At 42.6% G+C, this 17,893-nt stretch overlaps 1 protein-coding gene across 1 annotated transcript in view; it reads left to right on the forward strand.

Moving 5' to 3' along the window:
* The window catches only part of LOC310993913 (glutamate receptor ionotropic, kainate 5-like), a gene marked incomplete at its 3' end in the record, with an annotated part of 88,378 nt that overhangs the window by 45,400 nt on the left and 25,085 nt on the right, over window positions 1–17,893 (forward strand). The window contains exons 9-12 of the mRNA XM_083982391.1: window positions 1,402–1,506; window positions 3,932–4,039; window positions 4,149–4,352; window positions 14,041–14,154. Coding sequence (XP_083838517.1) covers window positions 1,402–1,506; window positions 3,932–4,039; window positions 4,149–4,352; window positions 14,041–14,154 — 531 coding nt within the window. The remainder of the gene's footprint in view (window positions 1–1,401; window positions 1,507–3,931; window positions 4,040–4,148; window positions 4,353–14,040; window positions 14,155–17,893) is intronic.

The following is a 17,893-nucleotide window of genomic DNA, read 5'->3' on the forward strand; positions in this document are numbered from 1 at the left end:
AGGACAAAGGGAAGGAAGGAAGGAAGGAAGGAAGGAAGGAAGGAAGGAAGGAAGGAAGGAAGGAAGGAAGGAAGGAAGGAAGGAAGGAAGGAAGGAAGGAAGGAAGGAAGGAAGGAAGGAAGGAAGGAAGGAAGGAAGGAAGGAAGGACAAAGGGAAATATGGGAGGAAAGAAGGAAGGGAAAAGGGAAATATGGGAGGAAAGAAGGAAGGGAAAAGGAAAGGAAAGATAGATGGAGGGAACAAACAGATGGTAGGGAGAGAAAAAGGATTGTGGAAAGAAGGAATGGAAAAAGGAAGGAAAGAAAGATGGAGGGTCAATTCTCAAAAGAGGAAGGAAGAAGAAGTAAGGATGAAGGAAGGAAGGAAGGAAGGAAGGAAGGAAGGAAGGAAGGAAGGAAGGAAGGAAGGAAGGAAGGAAGGAAGGAAGGAAGGAAGGAAGGAAGGAAGGAAGGAAGGAAGGAAGGGAAAAAGGATTGTGGAAAGAAGGTAGAGATAAAGGAAAGAAGGAAGGATGGAGGAAGGGAACAGATTGGGTCAATTTGACCCAGAAGGACAACAGGAGGGTTAAGTGTGTCTTACTTATTGCAAAAATTCCAAAGCTTTAAAAACACGACTTATGTTGATGTTTCACCTGTGTCTGAAGAGAAACCTCGACTTGGCATCACTCAAGTTAAAGTGAAACTCACAATCCATCACCCTCCTCTACGGTGATGTGATGTGTCCTCCTACGAGTCTGAGCTGTCGTCCCTCCCCTCGAGCTACGTAGCCGAGATGGCCACTGCTGAGGATGAGGTGACTTCTTGTCAACACGAATGCACTTCCACACTCACAAAAAAACCCCCAAAAAACAAAACAAAAAAACCAGTATGGAAGTCTATGAATACAGACACAGCATCAGTCTGCCCAGCTTCTCCTTCCTCAACACTCGTCTCTTTCTGTTTGTGTCGTGTTAAACTGAACTCGGCTCAACGTTTCTGATGCAGCAGCTAGAAACAGTTTCTGTCTACTCCTGTGGGTCAGACTCTATTTTTTTTTTTTTTTATTTTTTTAAAGAGAGAGCAGCTCAGTGAAGTTTAACCAAGCATCCCCCACAAAGTCGGAGCACGGTGACAGAGGGGGAGTCCACGGCTAATGAGCTGTGATGTCTCTCTCCAGCCTCAGCCTCAAACCTCAGCTCTGTCTGGTATCTTTGTGTTATACTCTGTTATTCTCTGTCCAAGCCGTTATTCTCTGAACTGTGACTGCTTTCATTGAGGTTAAGGTCAACCTATTCCAGGAAAACATCGCTATCACTGCCTCCTGAAGCTTTCTTAATAAATAACTCATTATAAATCACTTCAAGCTAAGTAACAGCGTTTCCTGGTCTCTCTCTCTCTTTCTCTCTGTCTGTTTGTTTCCAGGTGGAGTACGACGGTCTGACGGGTCACATTGAGTTCAACAGCAAAGGCCAGAGGACCAATTACACTCTGAAGATCCTGGAGAAGCACCCGGGGGGCCATAAAGAGGTCAGAGGTCAAAAGGGGTCAAGTAGGGAAGACGGGTTAAGTTGAGTTAAGCGTTCAGCAGCGGCGGTGGCCCGAAGGCAAAGTAGGAAAGAAATAGAAAGAATATATGCTTTATTCATGTTCCCATTAACCAACTGACTCAGACCAGGACTCAGTGGTCACACATATTATTAATGCTCCTTGTTCTTTAATGTTCAGGGTCATGTTTCCCACCATAATGCAGCTCCCTCCCTCATCAGTCCGTCAATAAAATCAATAGCAGCAGATTTGGTTCAGGTTGGTTTATGACCTCAGATTAACGTTAGAAGGTCAGAGGTCAACGGAGATCAGCGGGGGGTCAGGTGGACTCTCAGTTGTGGTTCCCGTGTCGATTTTAACACGTATTACAGACAAGAATTAACATCAGGGAGGAAAATCAGAATAAATTCACCGTCTCCAGAGGAGGAAGTTTTGTCTTCTGCTATTTTTTTTAGTCGTTCACAAACTGAAAACATTAGAGGCGTCCGAGCATAATAAATCAGACTGGAGATCGGTGGGAGTGATTTAAAGGGATAGCTCAACATTTTGGCAAATTGGCCCATTGCCATAATTGCTATAGTCTTAGCAGTAGGTTTGTTACCTTTAATTGTTGGTGCAAGCTACTTTTAGAACGGTGGAGCAGAGCGGCGAGCTGCTCAGAGCTGCTCAGAGCTACTCTATGGAGGCTAATGGGATTTCTTGGTTTCCCTCATCAAACTCATCAAATACACAATCCAACAACTCAAAAATGCTTTCGTGGACAAGTTCTGACCTGCACATTCACCACGCTATGAGATAATAATGGAACGTTACGAAACGGAACCGTTTTCGAGGTAAATACAGAGACTGCTTGCTGAAAAACTGTCCCTGAAGGCAACGCGCATCAGCGGTTTTGCATGAATTTACCTCTAAAACAACTCTGTCTGGTAACGTTCTGTTATTATCTCATAGCGTGGTGAATGTGCAGCTCACAACTTGTCCACCAGAGCGTTTTGGAGTTGTTGGATTGTGTATTTGATGAGTTTGATGAGGGAAACCAAGAAATTCCCTTAGCCTCCATAGCGTAGCTCTGAGCAGCTCACGGCTCTGCTCCGCCGTTCTAAAAGTAGCTTACACTGACAAATAAAGGTAACAAACCTACTGCTATGACTATAGCGATTATGGCAATGGGCCAATTTGCCAAAATGTTAAACTATCCCTTTAAGCGAGCGAAGAGCGGCGGCATCGTCTCGCATCACAGCGGTGGCGGCAGTGGTTTGTGGAGGGAGTGGCCCCTCGCTTCATCAGCCTGTCCCCTGGGCGTCGGCACAGCCAATAAAACACAGCAATAACAACAAGCCCAGAGGCCAGGTGAGGTCAGGAGGTCAGGAGCAGCGAGGTGGTGGGGGGGTTGGGTCAGGATCGGGTCAGCAGATTCGCGTTATCATGCTTCAGTTTGTATTTACGACCCTTATTTAACCCGCTGAATGAGTCGGGAGGAGCGGGATCCTCCCTCATCGATCCCTGCATCGATTCAGCAGCTTCCTCTGTCCGTCCGTCTCACTGTGTGTCTGTGTGTGTGTGTGTGTGTGTGTGTGTGTGTGTGTGTGTGTGTGTGTGTGTGTTTGCTTTTTTATTACACACTTTTTTTTGTTCTCCTTTGACCTCTCTCTCCTTTTTTCTTCTGCCCCACCCCGTGTCAGGAGTGTACCTGTGACCCATGACCACCTGAACAACCACAGAGAAAGTGGGACACAGAGCGTTGTGCACTGTTTCCTGACTTTTTGACTTTATGAAACACAGTCTGAGTCACAAAACTTGGAGTAGACTTTTTTTTAAATTTTTTCTTTTTTATCTGTCTCCTTCTTCTCTTCTTTCAGTCTCCTAACGAGAGGAGAGGGGAGATATGAGCTAAGAGAGAAACTTAACTTAAAACAACCAAGAATAAATACTACATTAAAAAGCATGTGTATTTCTGTGGCGGGAGTAAAACTGTGGAATAGCTTGTCAGAGGATCTCAAACAATGCAAAAACATAACACAATTTAAAAATAGATTAAAACATAGTATGATAGAAAGCTATAAACAGGATTGAATAATTGGGTGTTGTTTGCAACTGTAATGCTGTTAAATTAGTTATTTCTTGTATTTTTTTGGCTACACTTGGTAATTATTGGATACTTGTTTCTTTCTATGACTCTGAAATCATGAAGAGCTCTAATGGATATAATGGAAAATTGAATTAAAGGGTAGGCATCTATAAGATAGATAGCTTCAGCCTACACCTTTTCGATCTATTTATGCACTGAACGAATGATGGGGTTCACTGACTGTGATTGATGCTCAACTGTAAATAATTCTGTGTAAAAGATCGAATTAACTACTACTACTACTACTACTAACTCGTCTCTTTCCTCCTGGTTGAACAGATCGGTATCTGGTTCTCCAACAACACGTTGGCCATGAACTCCACTTCCCTGGACCTCAACGCATCAGAGACTCTGGCTAACAAGACGCTAATTGTCACAACGATACTGGTGATTAAGATAAATAAATAAATATATAAATAAATGTGTCAAATATCATTTTTTGGTGTCTCTGGCTCTCTGAATCAGCTGCTGTGTACGCTCTCTTTCGTTCTGACAGGAAAACCCGTACGTGATGCGTAAGTCCAACTACCAGGACTTCCAGGGCAACGACCAGTACAAGGGTTTCTGCGTGGACATGCTGCGGGAGCTGGCCGACATCCTCAAGTTCTCCTTCAAGATCAAGCTGGTGGACGACGGCCTGTACGGAGCGCCGGAGCCCAACGGCAGCTGGACCGGCATGGTGGGAGAGCTGATCAACAGGGTGAGCCACTTAGCAAACGACGTCCTCCTCTCACAGGTGTATAAACACAAGTTTGAAGCCAGAAAACAATTGTTGGATAAGTTTTCAGCTCTAAAAAGCAAAATTGGTATTCTGCACATACACACACGGACATGGACATGGACAGACACACACACATATTTGCCGATACCCCTGCTTATCGTCTCTACTGTCTCTCGCAGTCTTGTCGCAGGCAATTCTCTGCGCAGCTTTAATTAGACTCAACTTGACTTAAAATGAGCCACTTTCCCTGAGAAAACAACTAACGGGGGGAAATTGGGCCTCAGCTGAGCCACTTAATACATCCTCAGCATCTGTGTGTGTGTATCGTGTGTGTGTTGTGTGTGCGTGTGTGTGTGTGCGCCGCTCTGGGCCGAGCAGCTCTCTAACGCTCCGCCACTTGTATAATTGGCTGATTCTCGTGTTGCAGTTAAGGGGCGCCATCACTGTCGGCGGCTCCGAGCCCACGTCTCGCGCCCCTCATGCCTGCCCACCGCCGCCTGTTGCCATAACAACCAACATGGAACCAGTGTCGGTGCGGGTGCAATCATGGATGTGTGTGTGTGTGTGTGTGTGTGTGTGTGTGTGTGTGTGTGTGTGTGTGTGTGTGTGTTTGGCCACTTGAACTTGATTACAATGAACAAAATTGTGAGCATCCTCTGCCGGTCTGTGTCACATCAGGGTTCAGTGGTCGAGGCGTAAATGTCGCTGCATGTTGGTGACACATGGGAGTTGTTGTTTTTGTTGTTGTTGTTTCAACTTTGGAGGTTTAAAGGTTAAAGTGAAGATGAAATGAAATATTCTGACATAATCTGAGTTTAAACTGAAACCGGGTGAGTTTAGGGTTTTTTCAACCTCACATCACCTGCAAGCAGTTAGTTGTAAAACAGTAAAGGATCTGCAGAGGTTGAGGTTGCACTATTAAGTGAGTGAAAGAAAGAAAGAAAGAAAGAACGAAAGAACGAAAGAAAGAAATTTAATGTATATGACAAATTAACTAAACTAACTAAACTAAAAAGAAAGAAAGAAAGAGAGAAAGATCGAAGGAAGGATGGATGGAAGGAAGGCAAGAAGGAAGAAAAGAAAGAAAGAAAGAAAGAAAGAAAGAAAGAAAGAAAGAAAGAAAGAAAGAAAGAAAGAATAAAAGGAAAGAAATTATTCCTATAGTTGTAAGCTTTTGTTATAATTAGTAGAAGCACTACAACTACATCATTAGTTCTGGCAGTTAGTTGTAAAACAGTAAAGGATCTGCAGTGGTTGCACTATAGAAAGAAAGAAAGAAAGAAAGAAAGAAAGAAAGAAAGAAAGAAAGAAAGGATTCCTATATTTATTAGCTTTTGTTATGATTAGTAGAAGCACTACAATTACTACATCATTACATCACTATTTTTAACATCACTCTACGGCTTTCTGGTCTTTTCCTCTGTGCTCTCATTTTCTCTCTCTCTCTTATTCTCTCTCTCCAGTTGCACAGCGTCTCTCTTTCTGTCTGCTTGAGCCTCCCACTTTGAGTCTGGGTTCTGATCAAGGCTTTTTGCCTCTTATCAGGAAGCCTGAAGAGCTGGCATCTTGAGTTGAAGACATCTGGACCTCTTTTAGGTTCTTGAGGACATTTCATCTCATCCTCTCATCACAAACGGTTTTGTCAGCTCTAAAGACTGATGAGAAGTCCCAGGTGTTCAGTCTTTAGTGGGGCTGTGGGTTTGGAAGTGGCCCGGGCCCCCTGAGAGCTGGCGGCGGCCTTTTGAAAAGAGCCTATAATTTCTGTTGTGTTTTGATGCTATACAAATGAGACTTCACTTGACTTGACTATGTGGTATAATAATAATAATAATAATTGATAATTGACCCGTTGTTACACTTAGATGGTGTTTGCTTCTTTAAACCACAAAATAAATCTTCCTGAGGATCAACACTTCACACAAAACAAAGGAACAGTGTAAAATAACAGGGCTCGTAAATCTGCAGTCTGTTGTGCAACGCATCCTTTTGTGTGTACTTTGACAGTTCACACAGTGATCCCACAGTAACACGTCCTCATTACTGAGGCACATGATGCTCGTTTCTCTTCTAACAATACAGTTAATAGTCAGTTATTTATCAGTGATTATGATCCATAACAAAGAAGGAGCTCCTGAAACTGCTGCGATTTGGTTTCCCCACGTGATCCCAATGATGTGAGATGCCAGTCGCTGAAACGAAACAATCACACACGACCTCATTCACTACTGGTTTATTTCTGAAACATCAGTAGCTATGGTTCCATCTACTTGTCAGTCAAATTTTCTTTAGGTCGCTAATAATAAAGCCAGTGACAGTGTGTTTTCATCTAAGAGCGATAAAATCGAATAGATTTCTTGCATTTTAAGGTGTTTCCATTCATTTTTGCACTGATATCGCAAAACCAAATGCACAGAAGCCACAAGTGTGACGAGCAGCTGCAGTCGTTGCCACGGAAAACCACTTATCGATACGAGCGCCAGCCATGGGTCGCATCTACCAACAAACACTGCACAAGTTATACATTTGCTTATTTGCCAACTCACCAAGCGATCATCAGTCTATCAGTAGACGGCGGCGTGTAAACACCATTTTGATACAGATGCACGTTAGCTGAATGCTACACGGCATGTGGTTTGGGAACAGCAGCACTCTGTCCGTCTGTCCACTCTTCTGTCTTCTTTCCTTGTTTATACCTGCTATGTCTTTGAAATGGTGGAAATCCATAGCAGAACTGATGTAAAACATGATCGTAATCCACATTTATCTGGAGAAAAAACTGTTTCCATCACCATTTATCGCATAAGCCTTTTACCAGTCAAGAGTAAATCCAATGAGATCGACAGTACAAACTTTTTGTCGACATTCATTATAATTAATGTTTCCATACGGCATTTTTTTATTAGAAATAACTTAATGTGCATAAGATTGTGTGGATGAAAACATAAACAAATGCACACAAACTGGACCAGAATGAAGACACAATTCATAAGTGTTATTTATTTTTATCTGAAACCTCTTCTTTAGATTTATTGTAGACTTTACAGTAGAATGTATAAATCTAATTAACAACATTTGGTTTTTAACGGTTTAACTGATTCTCATAAAATACAGATTTTCATGTATGAAGCAGCATATTGTGACCAGATGTGTCCTTACATCTGCTCTAAACCTGTTTGAAGCCTCAGACCTGGTTCTGGTTCTGGTTCTGGTTCTGGTTCTGGTTCTGGTTCTGGAGAATAAAGGTTCAGTCCTCACAGGTGTAGAAGAATCCAACGTGTGTGTGTGTTTGCACTGTTGTTTGTCATGATGGCGGCTCCAGTGTCTACAGTAATACAGCTAATAACACACACACATATACACACACACATAATGGTGATGGTAATGGTGATGGTGGCTGAGGATTGTGTGTGTGTCTGTGTCTGTGTGAGACTGTGTGTGTGTGTGTGTCAGGAAGAGAAAATGGGAAACACAAGCAGACCATTAAGAGACTAATCAACTGGCTTTTTTTCTTACTAATTATACAGAGCTGTTTCAATTACACTGCGGGATCCCACAGCACGAACACGCACGCACCCGCACGCACGCACACACACAGCAGGTATTCACACCCTTTTATATAAATGTGTTGAAAGTCACAAATGCTCTTCATCTCTCTCTCTCCCTCTCTGTGTGAACCTATCTCGCTCAACGCCATTTTTTTCATTGGAAAATTTCAGAGGTGGAAGCTCTTAAAACGACTGCTTTTCAAACACACACATGCACACACACATGTGTACACATACACACGCACAGCTACGACGCCCAGGAGTCTGATGAAAGTGGGTGAAATTCGTTTAACAAGTGTCTACTCGTTAATCAATTAAATGTTAATTAAGGAGCAGAGAGGTGTCTGGGGTCCAGATAAACGCTCCACTATGGATCCACTCTGCGTCTCTGTTGACTTTAACCTTAATGAGATTATCTTTCAACTTTAATTCCGCTCCGGCGTGTTTACGCAGCAAGGTTAAACCCACACTCAGACGCGAGCCTCCATCACTCACGTTCGCGAAATGCAACCGTGACGCTGTTTTCTTAGTTTGAAAACTGTATAAACAGCAGCGCAGAGTGTTCCCTCCTGCAGCTGCTGCACGGATAATGGAAAAAAAAACACACCCAGATCCTCTGAGCGCGTTTCGGCGGTGGAGCCCTGCACCGTCGGGGGAAATCAAGGCGACATTATGATCTGCATTATGACAATATCTTCACTAAAAAATGCACAACAAAGCTGAAGGATTTGGTGATGATAAGAACGAGTGCTCGGTGCTGCAGCGTGACGTGATCGAGCAGAAGCCGAACCTCTAACTCTCGTCGTTGTTTTTTTCCGTCACTTAAATTAACCCAGAGTAAAGAGGATGATTGCATGTAGTGAATTTAGGGTGCACTCACCCTAGGGGCAGTTGTTCCATACCTCGCTGAAGCATGAATGCCCCGGCGCTCACTTACATTTCCCCAAGCCCAAGTGAACTCAAGCATGGTTGATTGATTTGATTATATGCGGTTGCAGCAACACAGTGGAGAACAAACCCAAAAACATACGCATGGTTTATGATACGATACGATAAACTTTATTGTCCTGCTCAGGGAAATTTGTCTTGGACTCTGTAGCTGCGCCATAAATTCCTTGATGGCCACAATGACAAAAAAAACAATACAACCTCAGCCATAGCAACCCAGCAAACACAAAACATAACAGCATTGCACATATCCCATAACACAGTGGTTTCCAACCTTTTTTGGCTTGTGACCCCATTCTGACATCACAAATTTCTGGCGACCCGCGTCAATCAAGATGCTCCAGCTCAGATTTTATATGCTACATTTTATTTTAACTCGATTAATATTCAAGAAAGTGAAAGTATACAGTTGTTGGGGTTTTTAATCATAATTTTAAAAAGAACAATAAGTTGTTAAAAAAATATTTTTATCAGTCTTTTTTTTATTTTTATTAATTACTAGATATTCCAGGCGACCCCACGTGGGGTCCCCACCCAAAGGTTGAAAAACACTGCCATAACATAGCACATACACCTCATAAATTCACCATAGTAAGAGCACTATAAGAATTATTGCACAAACTCAAGCAGTATTGTTTGAGAAATTTGATGGAAATTGGAACAAAAGAATTCTTAAAACGGTTGAGTTTACATCATGACTTTATTTCGAGCATTGCATAGGTAACCCTGCTTGTGCACATGCGTGACCAAGCACAGTACACTTGCGCTCACACTAGCCAACTAATCCGGACTTTAGGGGGCAAATGTGCTTGCCTAGTGTGAGTGCGCCCTTACATTGACTCATTTATCAGATGCTTTCACCCTGTGAGGGACATGAAAGCTTGTGTGCTGTCGCAAACCTTGGTGTAATCTATTTGATAAGTGAAGGAGAGCAGGTAAAGAAGTTGGAGGTGTAAGGACAAGAGGTGCTCTCACAGACGAGATGATTTATCTACCTTCAAGAGATCCTTGAAGACAGATAGCATTCAGTAGCTTGAACCAGAGATCAGAACAGTTTGCACTAGATTGCAGGGACGGTGATGCCAGATGACATTCCTTCAAGAGACATAGTGGCTGTAAGGGCTGAATGAAGTAGATGGGACCAGACCCAGAAGTCTCCCTGAATTTGATTCTGAGTATCTAGCTATTTGTTGTTCTTTGTTGTTTTCTGTTGCTCTTGCATTCACACTTTTATTAAAGTAGTACATCAAACTAATGTTTAGGTCACTGTAGACTTGCAGAGCTCATGTACTGATTGGGTAAACACTTAAATACAACAGAAAGATGCAGAGATCTTCTCCTGGACATGAAGTCCGCTGTGGTCTGAAGGTAGTCCAGGTGCACAGCAGGAGATAAAAAATGTGGTCACTTATCACATCACTGAATGTGTTATTCAAAGGGAAACAATTAGAAGAAGTCCCTGTCAGAACCAGGAAGGTGTGGACTAAATTAAAGTGCATCTCAGCTTGAAATGGGAACAGCGTGAGCCCGGTGATTTGCCCAAAGAGCAGCACCAGAAACAAAAGCTTTTATCTGTCCCCCAGGAGCTGCACAGTAACAATTCACTGCTAACTTGTAATGCATTCAGCAGCAGCCGTGCCCTCCACAATGACTTCTGCACAATAAAAATCAATATTTCATTAAAGCTTCTGAATCTCTGCAAAAAAAAAAAGAAGGTTCAAGCATTTCGAACAAAGGTGCTGCCTTTAATTGTGGCCTCCGAGGTTGGAAAATCAGGAGTTCAGCCTTATAATAAGAGATGGCTGTTTAATCAGAGTCTCACAGTCGGTTCAACACATCACAGCGTGAATCAGAACAGACAGTAATCATCGTCTCACACTGCAGCAAAGAGACGCAACAAAATTTACCAGTGATGTAGGCTACCTCTTAAGTCTTTGAGGGTGGACGTTATACTTTAGGCCTGGACCAGAGTTTAAAGGGATACTTCAACATTGTTGGCCAATTGGTCCATTGCCACAATCCCTATAATCATAGCAGTAGATTTGTTACCTTTATTTGTCAGTCCAAGCTATTTTTAGAACGGCGGAGCAGAGCCGCAAGCTGCTCAGAGCTATGCTATGGAGGCTAATGGGATTTCTTGGCTTTCCTCATCAGACTCATCAAATACACAATCCAACAACTCCAAAACGCTCTGGTGGACAAGTTGTGACCTGCACATTCACCACACTATGAGATAATAACAGAACGTTACGAGACGGAGTTGTTTTAGAGGTAAATTCAGAGACTGCTTGCTGAAAAACTGCCCCCAACAGGAACGCACATCAGCGGTTGTGCATGAATTTACCTCGAAAACAACTCTGTCTCGTATTGTTCTGTTATTATTTCATAGCGTGGGGAATGTGCAGGTCACAACTTGTCCACCAGAGCGTTTTGGAGTTGTTGGATTGTGTATTTGATGAGTTTGATGAGGGAAACCAAGAAATCCAATTAGCCTCCGTAGCGTAGCTCTGAGCAGCTCGCGGCTCTAAAAATAGCTTGCACCGACAATTAAAGGTAACGAACCTACTCCTAAGACTATAGGGATTATGGCAATGAACCAATTTGCCAAAATGTTGAACTATCTCTTTAAAGGACTTTGGATGCTCGAAGGAAATGCCCATGTTTAAGGAGGAGGACGGTACTGTTCTGAGATCAGATGTAGGGACACCGATCACTTTCACTCCTGTATCATTGTAATTGGTGTCTATTTTTAGCTCTACCTGAGCCAGCACTGCTTACCCTGATGGCACGGCACTGCTTTGACCATTATTGGATTAGTGTCAGGCAAGGTGGCGACGGGATGGTGCAGCAGCAGCCCACAAACCCATCAGAAATATACAGTATGGGGGTGACAAAGTTACATCCATCAGTGAGCACATCAGGCCACACTTAGAGCTAACAAAACTGGATACTTTTAAATATGTGTTCAGTTTAGCCATCGTCTAGAAAAACAATGAATGTATTGAACATGATGATTGTACAAGACTGTCCTATACATGTTTTGATAACCCAATTTGTTACTAGACAACATCTACTGTAGTGTTCATAGTTATTGGACATCAAAGGTTTGGGTGGATAATATATAAAAAAAGATACAGCGTGTTGTTTTTATTATTCATGACTTTTAATAACTTTTAACCCTGTTGCAGACTCCTAACCATGACAACAAAGATTTCCAATGTTGAGGAAGTGCTTATTTCCTATTTTTCCAAGCTATTATTTATATAGCAACCATAGTCCACCATTATCAGTACAGTCTCTGAGTTTATTAGGCTAATCATGATAACCAAGGTCCGGTATGCCTATGTCCGTTACCAAAGGGGGCGCTGTTTCCATTCACTTCAATTCAGTTTCACTTATACAGTGCTAATTCATAATCTCAAGGCACTTTACAGGTTGAGGTCATGACCTGAGTTTATCTTAGAGAGAAAACCATTATGAATTGATAACAAGGCAAAAATTAACCCCTTTGTTAACTGTTATTGTTAGCATGACACTAGCTGATAAAACCTCACTACTATGATAGTTTACAGGTAGAAGCTACTGTACACTGTAGTGAAGTTGCATCCAATTTAACTACAGAAAAACAAGACTAAGTGGCTCATGAACAATGCAATGTACAACTTATAGAGTAGCTAGGCTGTGTAGTGTAGATGCACGGAGCGGCCATTTTGGATTGCGAGCTCAGGGTCACTTCAGTTCTTCCAGGTGTCTGAGTCGGAGTTACAACTTCTGGTGATGTAACCAACTGGGAACTTGGAAAGTCTGACTCGCAAGTTTAAATATGAAACATCCAGCAGAACCAGGTTAAAGATGGGAGGGGCCATCCGCCTCGACCGGTTGAGTTTGAGAGGGGCAAGAAGGAAGTTAGGGGGCTAGAATGCTAGATGGCATTGTGAAAACAGTGGTAATAACAAGTGATATTGTAGCCATCGTAGTTTATGACAGACAAAACTCCCGTGGGTCGGATTGAGAAAGACGGATGGAGAATGAAGAAGGAGTGGAGAATGTTTGAAAAGTTCCTAGTTTCTTCGTTTTAGAGCTGAGTTACATTTGAATCCTCCAGGGACCGAGCTGCAAACAGCTCCGAGCCACTTTACACAAGAAGGAGGAGGGGGGTAAATGTGTAATGTTGTCTTGAGCGTTTCCACAAGATACTTCCAGTGTGATGTCTAAATGAATTCAACTCTCACTGCTGATGTTTTTGAATCTTGACACAGTTTTGCAGTGATCACAGACAAACACTATGTTTCCCCCAAAAAATATGTATTTTTTTTTGTTTTTTTTCCCTGTTTATGTAAAACAGTGGAAACATGAGTGTTAATTCACTGGAGGTTGTTGAGCTCATTACAGAGTAAATGAGGAGCCATTAGACGGAGAGAGGAGTGAATCTCTCTCCCTCTGTGATCTCTGTTTGCTCTCTGTATTCACATCTGTGCTGTTTAATCAGTTCATCCTGAATACCAGCTCACGTTCAGACCACACACACACACACACACACACACACACACACACACACACACACACACACACACACACACACACACACACACACACACACACACTCTCTCGTCTCAGATATGCCTGATTAATATTTCACTTTCTCTTTTGTTCTCCCCACCTGTGCATCAGCTCCTCTTTTATGTCCTCAACGTCCGACCCCACTTGACCCCGTCCTTTTCTTCGTTCCTCCTCCTCCTCCTCCTCATCCTCCTCCGCCGCTGCTTCTCTCCTCTCAGACCTCCACTGACCGTCTCCTCCTCCACACCTCCTGTTTTCTCATCTTTGATGTTGATTCTTTCTTTTTTCCTTCCATTGTTGTTTCTGCCTCTCTCCTTCATCTCAGACTCGCCTTGTTTTTCTCACGCTGCCTCCTCTGTCTGTATCCTCTCTCTTTCTCTCTCTTTCTCATTTGAACTTGTTTACTCCTAATCCTCTGTCGTCTCCTCTTCTTCCTCTTTCACTCCCACTCCTCCCTACAGTATGTTTTTTTATCCTCCTTTATCATTTATCAGTTCAAACAGTTCAATTTTAAATCTCTTCTTCTTCTCCTCACCTCTGCAGGTCGTGGCAAGGTGACATTTGATGCTGAAAATATAAACATTTACTATCTCTCTCTCTCCCTCTCTGTGTAGAAAGCAGACCTGGCGGTGGCCGGCTTCACCATCACCTCGGAGAGAGAGAAGGTGATCGATTTCTCCAAACCCTTCATGACTCTTGGGATCAGCATCCTCTACAGAGTTCACCTGGTAAACTCACTTTTACAGCATTTTTCAAAAACTTTTCAACAGGAAGCTGGTTTTACATGAGTGTGGTAGCGTCCTACACCATGCCATCTTGACATGGGTTATTTTGAAAGACGTAATAGAAGGAAGTCTTTAAAGTTTGAAAAGCTCAAATGTTCACCTGTTAATGGCTCTATCAGGTGTAAGGATCTCCAGCTAGACTAAGACGACTCTAGTGCACCATAGATCCAGGTTCCAGTGAAATGTATTGATGAATCATATATTGTTTTTCTTTTTGGACATTTTGGGGGTTTATTATGATGTTGAATTCGAACCCAGGCCTCTGTTATGAGGATTGAATCAAAACGACTGAAACAGGCCTCATGGAGACATACAAAGCAGAAATGTGTGAATCCGTCTCTCCTCTCGTCTCTCCTCTCTCTGTGGCTCTCCCCATTGAGCCAAGTCATTACAAACGCCTCGTATATATATATATATATATATAGGCAAGGCAAGGCAAGGCAAGGCAAGGCAATTTTATTTGTATAGCCCGTTTTTACAAACAGTTTGTCTCAAAGGGCTTTACATGGCATCGTAACAACATCCTCTGTCCTTAGACCCTCACATCGACTGAGGAAAAACTCCATGGAAAACCCTTTTAACAGGGACAAATCGGAGAAACCTCAGGGTGAGCAACAGAGGAGGGATCCCTCACCCAGGAAGGACAGACGTGCAATAGATGTTGTTACAGACAGATATATATATATATATATATATATATATATATATATGGTTTCATATGGTTTCATGAAAAAAATTAATTTCCAAGAAACAAACAGGCGGTGGTTCACATGTTTGGGACTATTTTCAGTGGTGGATTCATTTTAGTGACTGTTTGCAGCAGCTGCAGGATGGTGTGTGTGTGTGTGTGTGTGTGTGTGTGTGTGTGTGTGTGTGTGTGTGTGTGTGTGTGTGTGTGTGTGACTGAGTGAGAATGAACTACAGTGTGTGTGTTTATGGTGATGCAGGAAAATGTCACTGACACAATGAGACTCACTGATGTTTTTTAATGAGGCTCAGAGGAACCAGATACATCAGACTGTGATACTCCCACAGATCTTATTAGTAGGAGGCACTTTTGGTCTCTTCATGGGGTTTGTTGACAAAAACAAATATATGGAACAACAGTTATGCTTTGATTTTAGTAAAAAAGGCTCACTCCACTCCAATGTGTGCATGTGTAAAGTCTAAGATCTTTAATTTCATCAGATGAAAATGCGAGTAAAGGCAAAAGAATTGCAGTTCTGTTTTTGTTAAGAGAAAGAAATAGTGAAGCACATCGACCTCTGCTGCCAGTGTTTGTTGTTATTTGGGTGAACTGACCCTTTTAAAGCAGAACTTATGAATGAATCAGTCAGTGTTTGAAGATGCAGTTTACGTGTCGCTGCAGCCTGCAGAGCCGACACTAACAAACCCAACAACAGGCCGCTTGCACCTGTTGACATTTCCTCTCTCTCTCTTTCTCTCTCTTCTCTCTCTCCATCCGGGCCGTCGGGTCCGCGGACTGGGAGAGAAGCTGCTTCAGTCTCAGCAGCAGCGGCCGCCTCCTCAGCAGGAGCGACGCTGCTGGAGGCTAAAGCAGCGCCCCGGCCGCTCGGGTCGCTCAGTCAAACTGTGAGTTCAGGACCAAGCAACAGCAAATATCCCTGCGACCGGAGAGATCACGCAGGGAGAGGAGAGGAGAGGAGAGGGGGAGTGGGGGGGGGGGCTGATAAAAGCAGAGCTGAGGACACAGATGGAGGGCATGTTTCTTCCTCTTCTTCTTCCTCTGCAGAGAGGGGGATATGATTCACTTGGGGAGGGAGGGGAGAGGAGCTGCTGCTCGAAAAATATGAGTTTTTTAGCCTCTGGGGGAGGATCGGTGACCACCGCCCTGACTGGAATATGAAACCTCCACTCCATGACTCTCCACTTCCTGTTCGTGCTCAGGTTCTTTCGTATATTTATACAACCAGAGGAAAAAAGTTTTGAAATTCACCTGTAAAGAAGTTTCACATACTGCTGCCGGGATCCGTTTAAATACAGTATAATATAGACTCCTGTGTATCATGTGGAGAGAAAAAAAACCCAAAACAAAACATAGAGGTGATGGACAAATATGAAGAATAAATACCTGCGAAAGTGATGCAATAAAAAACAATAGTGCTGCAAGAAGCTGCTGTATCGCTTTGAGTCTCGTAATCTCTGCAGGTTCTTCACATGAAAGCAGGAATAAAAGTCACAAGGGACTTTTTTTTGTCAAAATCTGAGGATGCGGAATTTAAAAACATACGTGTCCCGCCGCCTTCAGGTGCCGCAGGGATTTTAATGAACCGAGGAGGGGAAACTTTTTCTTACAGTTTTGGAAGCATCTGCGGAACGACAAGATATCGGATTTGCCGACGTTTCTCGTCGTGAATCGTGAAACTTTTATATTTGATTTATGATATGATTTATATTTGATTCTCTGCTGCGTGGACTGGTTGGAAGGTTTTTAATTGTTCATTGATGTTTGTCAGCCTCAGTTTGTCAGACCTGGACCTGAGACAGGTTTTCAACCCGACTTAAAATGATCAGTTGTATCACAAAAAACAAAACGATTGAGCTCTTATGTCACAAAAATGTATATTGGTATTATATTTGTCTAGAGATATAACTCGACTGGAACAACATCTGCTACACTGAGCGCTGGATTGTTTTACACTAATTGTCTGAATGAAGTCCAGGATTTAATTTATTGGGCTTTATCCTCCCTTTATTTATCTCTCAGTTTATCTGTCAGGGACAATACATGAAGGCGCTGTTAAATCTAAATAAAGAACAAGTCATTTATTTACTGTGTGTAGCAGTTATAGCTGTAGCTAATTTGCAGTCATTGTCCCCCGGTCAGGCTTTTAGGAAATGACACACACACACACGATATAACACTGTAGAATAACAACTGACAATGAAAGCAGATACAGACAAGCAGATTGATAAAAATGAGAATAAGAATTAAGAACACCAGCTGAAGTAACACGAACACAAGGAAAAGAGACCTCAACTATGCTTTGCTATGTAAAACATGTAATTTAGTCTTTAAATCAGCTTTCTATAATATTTAATCTCTTCTATTTATTCTATTAACTCCCTTTAATTAACTGTAAATCTCTTATTTGCCTCTTTAGGATGCAGTTTAACTCTGATGTAGCTCAGCTGTAGTTTCAGCACCACAGACAGTTCCGTTTGCACCGTGACAAACTACTGACACCTACAGGAGTCTCTGTCTGATTTAACCCAGGATCCACATCTTCTATTAATACATGAAGATAAATGATGCCTGGGCTGTGACGGTTTAAAGCACTGAATTGTGGGGGCACTAAGACATGGTGGATTGGCCCAGAGGAGCAGCATTGCCCCCCCACAGGGGATGTATTAATAGAGCAGGGTATGTTGTGGCAAAGTCAGTCATGCTGTCAGTCCAAAAAAAGCTCAACAAAAATAAAAATCCCCCGTCGCCCATAAAGCAGATCCCTGGAGACCTGGATGGTACAGGAGACATCTGTAAACCTGAAACCTGGACATATACACTGTATTATTGTTATTGTTACAGTGATAATCTGGAATTGGCAAGATTTTAATGAGATTATATTATTATTATTGTTGCTGTTTCCCATTAGAAGAGGATTTGAGACGCCTCCAAATCTCAGTAAATGTCAATGGGACATTCATTTGTTTGTCGTTG

Source organism: Trachurus trachurus (assembly GCF_905171665.1).
Source record: "Trachurus trachurus genome assembly, chromosome: 11".
Taxonomy (NCBI): domain Eukaryota; kingdom Metazoa; phylum Chordata; class Actinopteri; order Carangiformes; family Carangidae; genus Trachurus; species Trachurus trachurus.